The 10,714-nt window shown below is 19.9% G+C and overlaps 5 protein-coding genes across 5 annotated transcripts; 3 read left to right on the top strand and 2 right to left on the bottom strand.

The window, feature by feature from the left end:
- Positions 1-2,132: 2,132 nt before the first annotated feature.
- On the bottom strand, positions 2,133-3,924 carry utp18 (WD40 repeat-containing protein; the record flags this gene model as incomplete). The annotated part of the gene is made up of 3 exons (XM_640619.1): positions 2,133-2,878; positions 2,976-3,376; positions 3,509-3,924. 3 exons carry the CDS (start codon positions 3,922-3,924, stop codon positions 2,133-2,135), a joined length of 1,563 nt encoding a protein of 520 aa, XP_645711.1.
- Positions 3,925-4,435: 511 nt separating this feature from the next.
- Positions 4,436-6,313, top strand: DDB_G0271242 (hypothetical protein; the record flags this gene model as incomplete). The annotated part of the gene is made up of 3 exons (XM_640618.1): positions 4,436-4,564; positions 4,699-5,172; positions 5,405-6,313. The coding sequence occupies 3 exons, from the start codon at positions 4,436-4,438 to the stop codon at positions 6,311-6,313; spliced, it is 1,512 nt and encodes a 503-aa protein (XP_645710.1).
- A 33-nt stretch (positions 6,314-6,346) lies between these two features.
- On the bottom strand, positions 6,347-7,981 carry DDB_G0271244 (hypothetical protein; the record flags this gene model as incomplete). Its single annotated transcript, XM_640617.1, has 1 exon — positions 6,347-7,981. The coding sequence occupies one exon, from the start codon at positions 7,979-7,981 to the stop codon at positions 6,347-6,349; it is 1,635 nt and encodes a 544-aa protein (XP_645709.1).
- Positions 7,982-8,187: 206 nt separating this feature from the next.
- med19 (hypothetical protein) lies at positions 8,188-9,165 on the top strand (the record flags this gene model as incomplete). The annotated part of the gene is made up of 2 exons (XM_640616.1): positions 8,188-8,224; positions 8,303-9,165. The coding sequence occupies 2 exons, from the start codon at positions 8,188-8,190 to the stop codon at positions 9,163-9,165; spliced, it is 900 nt and encodes a 299-aa protein (XP_645708.1).
- Positions 9,166-9,379: 214 nt separating this feature from the next.
- Positions 9,380-10,678, top strand: DDB_G0271400 (hypothetical protein; the record flags this gene model as incomplete). Its single annotated transcript, XM_640615.1, has 3 exons — positions 9,380-9,501; positions 9,593-9,936; positions 10,014-10,678. 3 exons carry the CDS (start codon positions 9,380-9,382, stop codon positions 10,676-10,678), a joined length of 1,131 nt encoding a protein of 376 aa, XP_645707.1.
- Positions 10,679-10,714: the final 36 nt, after the last annotated feature.

The raw sequence follows: 10,714 nt of genomic DNA, 5'->3' as shown, positions 1-10,714 counted from the left end.
TTATTGACCATTAAATAAGATATAATTTAAAATTTTTACAATAAAAATTTTTTAATAGTATTTAAATTATATAAATATATATACCTACATAATTTATTATTTTATATGTAAAAATAATTTTATTATTACTTTTTCCTGTTTTTGTTTGTTCTTATTAATTTTATTGTATTTAAAATTTTTTATAAAAAGTAATTGGAAATAAATAAAATGAAAAATAAATAAATAAATAAATATATAAATAATGAATTTTTTAGGGATTATTTTTTTTTTTTTTTAAAAATATTAATTTAATATTTTAAAATTACTAAATTAAAATTAATTTTAATAGTATTGTAAAATATCAAAGTAGTATTTTCTAAATTAAATAATTTAATTTATTAATCTTGAAATTGGAAAAAAAAAACCAAAAAAAAACCAAAATAACCAAAAAAAAAAAAACTATTTATTTTAAAAAAATTAATTGAATAAATAAAATTTTATTATGTGAAATCAAATAGTATCGTATTGAGTTTCAAAAATAAATAAATTTAAAAAAAGAAATAAAAAAAATAAAAAATAAAAAAATAAATTAAAAAAATAAAAAAAAAAAATAATAATAAAAAATGAAAAAATGGTTTGTTTGTGTGTGTTTTTTTTGAATTGTTATTTTACCCCACATGTGTATATTTGTATAATTTTAAAATAATAATAATTTTTTTTATTTGTTTATTGGTGAGTGGGGGGTATAATATTCCATATTTATATTTAAAAAAAAACAATAACAATAAAAAAAAAAAAATTCCTTTCAGTTACTTACTATTGTTTTTAAATTGTACATATTTAACAATATTTTTGATCTTGTTTAACGATGAGAGTTTTTTAAAAAAAAAAAAAAAAAAAAAAAAAATTGTGTTTATGGAGAGATTTTCCGTTGTTTTTTTTATTTTTTTGGAAATTTTTTTTTAATTAAAATCTTGATATGTTAATATTATAATTATTATTATTATTTTTTTTATTTTTTTTTTTTTTTCAAATAATTTATATTTTTTGTGTGTTGAAAGGGGTAAAATAATCTGAAGGAATCAATATTTTTTTTAAAAAAAAAAAAAAAAAAAAAAAAAAAGTATACCCAAATTATTTATTTTATGATTTAATTTATATAAATATAATAAAGTAGAAAACATGATAATCACCTCACAGTGAAGTTTTTAATAATTAATTTTTTTTGTTTCTATTTTGAAAAATTCAATGTTTTTTTTTTAATTATTCTAATTTCTTTTTTACTTTTATCATTATTATTAAAATTATTTTTATCCTTTAATTATACTATTTGAATTTTCATTTATTTTTAAAAAATAATGGAACATTGATTAAAAATGATATTGTAAAAATAGGTAAATTATTTTCCATTTATTTGAAAAAAAAAAAATAATAAAAATAAAAAAACTTCCATATTTAGCTTTTTTATGATAATTATGGATTAGATGTTTAGTGTATGTTTGTATGTTTGTATGTTTGTATGTTGTGATTTTAATAGTTTGTTAACGTGGTGCTTGATGATTAGAAAATTTTAAAAAAAAATATTGGTAAAAAACGATACTAATAAATATGTAGATCACAATTAAATCTAAATTTAAAAAAAAAAAAAAAAAAAAAAAAAAAAAAAAAAAAAAATTAAAAAATAATTAAATCAATCTTAGTTCCAATGATGATGATGATGATTTTCATAAAAAAAAAAAATAAAAAAAAAATAACAATAATTATAATTAAAAAAAAAAGATTAATTAGGGGTTACTTTATGATGATCATATTTATTAATTTGAAATAAACAAAAAAAAAAAAAAAAAAAAAAGATAAAAAAAGGTTTGAAAAAAAAAAAAAACATTTCTGATGATATATTTTTAGAATTATATTGTTATACGATATAAACAAAAATAACTTTATAATTTTATACATACCCACTCATTCACACCAACGCCATACCAAACTCATATATACAAACATACCCACACCTATTTTAATAATTTTTACACACAACATTAACACACACACTCAAAACCTTTTTTTTTTTTTTTTAAACTTTTTTTATTATTATTTTTTTTTTTTTTTTTTTTATATTCACTTTTTTAATTGATTTTATTATAATTTTAATTTTATTTTTTATTTTTATTATTTTTATTTTTATTATTATTTTTATTATTTTTATTATTATTATATTTTTTATTATTCTTATTATTATTTTTAAAATTTTTATTATTATTAATAATTATAGGTTTAAATCTTAATAATGTTAAACTACCATCTTCTTCACCAATTAAAAGTCTTTGAGAATTTTGAGAGAAACAAAATGATTCAACTTTACATGATAGTTTAAAATTTTTAAAAGTTTGATGAGATGGATATAAAATTAATTTTGAAGATAATTTATCAAATTCACTACTTGCCAAAAGCATTAAACTGTTTGGACTAAACTCTAAACCAGTGATTGGATAAACGATCGAGTCAATGATTTTCAATGGTTTTGGTGTGGTTTGTTCCATACAATCAGAGAAACGATAACTATTGATAATACCAGATTGAGAACCTGTCACTAAATAATTACCATTTGGTGAACATGTAATGGTGGTAATCGAATTCAATCCAAAGTTACCATAATCCTTAAATTTATGAATCATTGACATACTATCAACATTGTAACAAAAAATGTAGCCCTCTGATGAAATCAACAATATCTTTCCATTCGATGAGAATTTCATTGTTGTTATCTCTGCTGATGGCATTCTAACCTCATTAACTATGGTCTTACTTGCTGTCGATATCATCATAATTCTACCTGTAGAATCTGAAATTGAAAAGTATTCTTCTGAAATTGCTGATTTTTTTAAATAATTTTTACCAACTTTTTTTTTTTAAAAAAAAACCCCATAAAAAAATATTAATATAATTTATTTTTTTTATTTATTTTATCTATTTATTTTATCTATTTAAAAACTTACCTCTTAATGGACGTTTTGTAATTTTTTCAGATTTAACATCAAAAGTAAAATAATACTCTTTATCAAGACCGGTTATAATTACTTCATTTGATTTTTCAATATAGTAAAGGTTTGTAATTGAGAAATCAACAAATTTACTCTCGTATAATTGTTTATCATATATTTTTGAAGCTTCGATTTCACGTGAAAAAACTTTAAATATACCTTTTGAATCTGCCATAAATACATTACCATTTGAACCATATGCTACACCAGTAACTTTTGATGTTAATGAACTTCTAGTTCTATCTTGTAAAATTCTAAATTCATTATTATTAACTAAATTCTTATTACTATTAAAAACATTTTCTTCTTCTTTATCATCTTCACCTTTTTCTTTAATTTTTGCCCATTCTGGTGTTCTATTTTTTTTTTAAAAAAAAAAATAAAAAAAATAAAAAAAATAAAAAAGTTAAAATATAAATATATTATTTATATATATATATATATATATTTATTTAAATTAATAGAAATAGAAATTAATTTATACATACACACTTAATAAAGATCTATTTTTAAATTTACCAACATCTTCTTCATCTGCCCAAGCACTTTCATTTGAAACTTTTGTTTTTTTAACAATTTTTTCATCCTCTTCTTCTTCATTATTATCTCCTTTTTCTTCTTCATTTTCTTTAATTTTTTCTTCTTCATTTTCTTCTACTTTTTCTTCTTTTTCTTCTTCTTCTTCAATTGTATTATTTATTTTTTCATCTGAATTTTCATTTTCATCTTCATCTTCATCTTCTTCATCATTCCATGCTGGTTTTTCAACTTCTATTGGTTTTTTAGTTGTAACTTGTTTTAATGGTTTCTTTTTAGTTAAGTTTGTGGTTGATTTCTTGGTTGTTACTTCATTTAATGGTCTTTTTTTAGTTAGAGTTGTGGAAGTAGTTGTTTTCTTTGTCATTTTATTTATATTATACAATGACTTGTTACAAAAATAAAAATTAAAAAAAAAAAAAAAAAAAAGATCAAAATTTCAAAAAAACCGACCGACAAAAAAAAAAAAAAAAATAAAATAAAAATAAAAATTCGAAAAAAAAGTTTTTTTTTTTTTTTTTTTTATTTGTTATTTATTTAAATTATTGAATATTAATACAACAAAAGATGGTATTAATAAAAAAAAAAAATAAATTATAAAAAATAAATTATACACTTTTATTTGTTTTTTTATTTATTTTTTATTTTTATTTTTATTTTTATTTTTATTTTTATTTTTATTTTTTTTTTTTTTTTTATTTGAAAATAAAAAAAGTGATGGAAAAATCTTAAATTGGAGTTTTTGGTCGATAAAAAAAATCTTTTTTTTTTTTTTTTTTTTTTTTTAATTTAATTTTATTTTAAATTTATTTTATGTAAAATAAAAAAAAAAATAAAAAAACCTATTTTCGAAAAAAATAGTGTAATAATAACCAACAATGAAATTATTTATTTTAATTATTTTATCCATTTGTTTGGCTTTAGTAAATTCCCAACAAGGTGTTTACCCAGATAGTGGTGTTTATGTTTCATTAAATTCAAATTTTTTAGCTACTTTTGGTAATGAAGTAAGTATATATATTATTTTAAAATTAAATCATTATTATAAATTATTAATTATTATTTTATTTTATTTTTTATTTTATTTTATTTTATTTTGTTTTTTTATTTTTTTTATTTTATTTTATTTTAAAAAAAAAAGTTTACTCAAACAATTCAAAATCAAATTAATTCATATCCAGTTGCAAATGTTGATGGTAAAACTGGTAAAGTTAGTTACTCTGTAACTAATATTCAACAATCAGTACAACTTGGAGATTTCTTTTTTCAACAAACAGGTGTAAACACTTATAATATTGGTTGGAATAGTGTTACATTTACAATTACAACCGATTATCAAGGTTGTTATAAAATTGGTGGTCTTAAAAAATTATCAATTTGTGAAAAAGGTGATATCAAAATTAACTCTCAAGCAACTTTATCATTATCGATTGCAATGACCATTGATTTCACTCAATCAACTCCAACCATCTCTTGTTCTTCTACAACCTTGAATGTACCTGCAAATGGTATAAACTATAATGTTCATTGTTCAAGTAAAGTTTGTGATAAAACTCATGATATTACAAATGAAATTGCTTCTAAATTTGTACCATCAGTTGAATCTGGTATGACTGTAAGTAATATATATCATTCATAATAGCAATAATAATAATAATAATAATAATAATAATAATAATAATAATAATAATAATAATAATAATAATAATAATAATAATAATAATAATAATAATAATAATAATAATAATAATAATAATAATAATAATAATAATAATAATAATAATAATAATAATAATAATAATAATAATATTAAATTATTTTACTAATTATTAATAAAAATATTATAGACAGAAATTAATAATAATGTTGGAAAATATTTATCATTATTTCCAAGTTTAAGAGATATGAATATGGAGTATAATGGTAATGAATTTTATTTAGATTCAAGAGGTACAATTGTAGAGTCAAGTCAAGGTGGAGTGTTGACACCAACAATGGTGTTAGCAATGAATGGTGGTATTGTTGTAAAGAATAGTGCTGGTCAATTTATTTATCCAACTCAATCACCAAGTTCATTACCAAGTGAGGAGGCAGTTGAAGATTTTCAAACTGATATTGCAGTAACATTGACACCATACTTGTTTGAGTCATTGGTAGATGCAATGTTTGAATCAGCCTTACCAATGACAATTACACCATCTGAAGTACCATCAGAATCACCAGTTCATTTAAATACTTCTGATCCATTCTTTAATCAAACTGCACCTGGATTAACTGGTAAATATCCAAATTCTCCAATTGATGTTGAAATTATTTCACCATCATCATCAAGTCAAACCATGGTATCAATTAATTCAACTGGTGTTTTAGTTGGTTTACATTCAATTCCAGTTAATTTCATTGTAAATGATGAAACAGTTTTTCAAATTCTATTCAATTTTAATATTGAATTAACACCAGCTTTATCTCAATCCTCTAATGGTATTAGTGTAACTGGTACACTTGATAAATTAGATGCTTTGGTTACAGTTGGTTCAACAAGTGTTGGTGATATTGATGTTTCAGGTTTTGTTCAATTAATTGAATTAGCTCAAGGTTTAGTTAAAATTCCAACCATTACAATTCAAAATCCTTTAACAACTTATTCACTCTCTGATTTATCTTTATCAATTGGTGATCAATATATTCAAATTTTAGGTAATCTTCAACAACAACAACAACAACAACAAAAACAAAAACAAATTTTAATTAAATAAAATAATAATATAATATATAATAATAAATTTTATTTAAAGAAGTTCGAATTTTTTTTTAAAATTTATTAATTTTAAATTTGGTAATTGATTATAAAGTTGATTAATATTTTCTTTTGGAAATCTACAACCTAATGTTAATTTTGTTAAAGATTGTGGTAGATTTAATGATGATAATGGTCTATTAAAACGATTACCAAATATTAAAGTTGTTACAGATTTCGGTATAAAATCAATACAAATTTTATTATTAAAATTATCATCAAATTCTAATGATTTCAATAATGGTGCTTTAAAAGGTACAATATTAATATTTTGAAAATTAATACCAGATATCTTTAATGATGTAATTGATGAAAATGATCTCTCAATTCCTAAATTACTAATTTGAATTTCTAATATTTTAATTGTTTCAGGTAATGATCCTAAATAATTAAACTTATCATCATCATTATCATCATATAACCCAATTGATAAATCTGATAATAATGGTAACAACAATTCTTTATTAACTATTGAATTTAAAATTGAAAAATCTCTTGATAATTTTAATTTCTCTATTGATTTTGGTATTTCAAATTTAAATAATTGTGTCATCATCGTTGTAGATGATTTTGATTTTGTTGACGTTGGTTTTGGTAAAAAATAACTATTTAATAATTCTAATTCTTTTAAATTTTTTAAAGATGATAATGAATTATTTAAAAATTCAATTGAACATAAAAATCCAAATTTTAAAGATATTAATGATTTTGGTAATATATCATCATTAATAATCCATTTACCACCATATGTATTGTATAATGGTATAATTTGTAAAAATGTTAAATCAGTTATATTCTCTGGTAAAAAACAATAATTGTATGGGAATGTTCTCTTATTTAATTTATCTGTAAATTCTAAATTAAAATTTAATCTCCCAATAGTTAATTTTCTAATAGAGTCTGCTAAAATCGGTATATAACCAATATCAAATAAAATTGATAATTCTTCAACTGAATTTGGTATAACAATATTTAACAATTTATTAATTTTATTAGTATTGGTATTAATATTGCTATTAGTGTTGGTATCGCTATTTGCAGGTTTACAACCTATGAATTTTTTACCATAGGTTAGTACTTTTACAGTGTTTGGGATATCATTTTTTTTAATTGGGTATTCGTATGAGTGTATTGTTAATTTTAGTAAACCAGTGGGTAGAATGCCTTCTTTTAAAGGATGTTTGTAGTTTCCTAAATAGAGTGTTCTCAATGACGGTGGTAATGTCCCAATTTGAAATTCAATATTAATTTCACACTGATTACAAAATTTTAAATGTGTAATTGAATGAGTTGGTAAAATTGACGATGGAATACTATAATTAATTGAAACACTACTGATTATTAGTTTGCTGATGTATGGAGTTATGTTATTCTCTTTTAAGGGTGACACCATTTTACCACCCAATTCTAATATTGATATGGTTTCAGGTAATTCATAACCATCAATAAATACTGATTTACTATTTAAAATTATATTTGTAAGATATTGACCATTTTTCAATTTTCTTAAAATTTTACTATTTTTAATTGGTTTTCTTTGTTTATAATATTCAAATTCTTCAACAATTTTATAAATATAGTTATTTAAATATTTATTTCTCCATACTTTAAAAAATAATAAATCCATAAAAAAAATTAAAAAAATTGATATTCTTAGATATTTTTTTATTTTATTTTGAAAATTAATTAAAAAATATGAAAAAAAGAAAAAAAAAAAAAAGAAAAAAAAGAAAAATAAAAAAAAAAAAAAAAAAAAAATTTTTTTAATTTTTCATTTTTTTTTTTAATACACATAAATAAAACTTTTATATGTTTTTTTGAATTTTAATAAAAATGTCTTCTTCACTTTATCTTATAAACCCTATAGAAAGTAAATATATATATGTATATTTTTTGTTCACTTTTTTTCAATTTCTAATATTAATTTTTGTTATTTTAAATAAAATAGAATCATCAGAAAATATAACAGGAGAAACAAATTTATTAGAACATTTTAATCTTTATAAAACATTAAATGAATTTAATTCAAAACATTTATCTTCAACTTATAAATCTTATGTAAAGAATTTACCAGGTGATAATTATATTAAAAGAGAGAAATCAAAGCATAGTAGTAGTAGTAGTAGTAATAATAATAATAATAGTAATAATAATAATAATAGTAATAATACAAATGCAAGTGGTCAACAAGATGTTAATATGGGTGTACCACCACAGCAACAACAACAACAACAACAACAACAACAACAACAACAACCTCAACAACCTCAACAACCAGAACCACCTAAACCACCAGGAGGTTTAACAAGATTAGTTGAAGGTAACTTTTTTGATGAAAATCAACAAGAATTAATTTTATTATCATTGGATGATAGTCAATTGAGATCAGCTTTCACTTTATTAGATGGTGGTTATCAAAGACCTGATAAAGATAAAAAGAGAGATAAAAAACATAGAGATAAGAAAAAGAGAAAACATAGAGATGGTTCAAGTAGCAGTTCTACAAGTGGTGAAAAGAAAAAATCAAAAAAAGATAGACCTGATGGTAGTCATCATCATAGTAATAGTAATAACAATAATAGTGGAAATAGTATGAATAGTAATAATATGAATAATAATAATTTGAATCATAATAATAATAATAATATGAATCATAATAATATGAATCATAATAATAATATGAATCATAATAATAACATGAATAATAATATGAATAATAATAATAATAATAATAATAATAATAATAATAATAATAATAATAATAATATGAATAATAATAATAATGGTGGCAATATAACAGTTGAGCACTAAAAAAAAAAAAAAAAAAAGCATATAAAAATAAAATTTGTAAATAGTATTAAAATAAAATTAGTAAATATCTTTTGATTCTTTTTTATTATTCTATTTATTTTGGCGCCAATAAAAAAAAAAACTTTTTTCATTTTTTTTTTATTTTATTTTTTTTTTTTTTTTTTATTTCCCAACTTTAATAATAAACAAATACCAATTAAAATAAATAAAAAAAATGACACCAAATGATGATGATGATACCAAAGTAATCACATTTTCATCAGATTATCCAGATACTGACTATAGATTTTTAGAAGCAAATCAAGAAATTTTAGATCAAATTAAAAATAATAAAAAGTATGTATAGATATCTATACATAAACTGAATCACTGGTATTAATATTATGATAATATTTATTATAATTATTTTTTATTTCTAAATAAAAAGATTAGTTATAAAAGGTTCATTAACAGATGAAGCAGTATTATGTACAGATGATAAAACATTTACAATTAGAGCAGGACATACATCAAATTCAATGTTATTAGTATCAAAAGACACTAATAAAATTAAAGTAGCATTACAATATCATTTAGAATTAACAGAGATACAACCAAAATTAAATGTTTTAAAAGATTTATTATACTCTAAAGCAATTGATAATTCATTAGATTTTGAAGATGATGAAAATTTATTAGGTTTCTCTTTTGATGAAATAATTGATAGAATTCAATCAAGTGAGAAAGAAATTCAACAATATTTATTAAAATTAAATACTTTAATTTATAAAAGTAAGTTTTAATATAAAAAAACAATCATGATAAAGAAGAAATTAATTTTTTTTTTTTTTTTTTTTTTTTTTTTTCAGATAGGTATATTGTACTTTCAGAAAATTATGAATTTAAAATTTTAGAATTAATATTATCAGAAGCAACAATCGGTGCATGGAAATTAGATAATATACCAATTGATAAATGTATAGAGAATATAAGAGCACCTGAATTTATAATTAAGCATTGTTTACAATTATATAGTAAACAGAAATCACCAACAAATAGTGGTGGTGGTGGTGAAGAAATAAAAGGTGGTGGTGGTGATGATAATAATGATGAAAATATTTGTTCATTAGATTTTAATAAAGTTTGTATTTTTAGAGCAAAACAATTATTAACATTATCAAATAAAAGTAATATGAAATTTGAAGATTTTATGGATAATTGGAAAGACACATTACCAATTGAAATTCAACCAAACTTTTCAATGTTAAAAGGAATTGCAATTTTAATACCATCATCATCAACCAATCCAAAAGAGAAATCCGTTAAATTTATAAATGAATCAATATTACCAACAATTCCAAAAGCAAGATTCAAAGAATTATTTCAAATTTCAACTCGTTGGTCAATTGATGATATTGAACCATTCATTAAATCAACAATTCCACCTGGTAATTCTTTAGAACAATTCATTTTAACTTATTCAAGACCAATTACAACTTCAACTGGTGAAAAAATGATTGTTACAAGATTTTAAAAAAATAAAATAAAATAAAAAGTTTAAAAAAAAAAA

This window comes from Dictyostelium discoideum (assembly GCF_000004695.1).
Source record: "Dictyostelium discoideum AX4 chromosome 2 chromosome, whole genome shotgun sequence".
Taxonomy (NCBI): Eukaryota; Evosea; class Eumycetozoa; order Dictyosteliales; family Dictyosteliaceae; genus Dictyostelium; species Dictyostelium discoideum.
The sequence above is the reverse complement of the archived record's forward strand: the minus strand, read 5'-3'. Positions and strand labels throughout refer to the sequence as shown.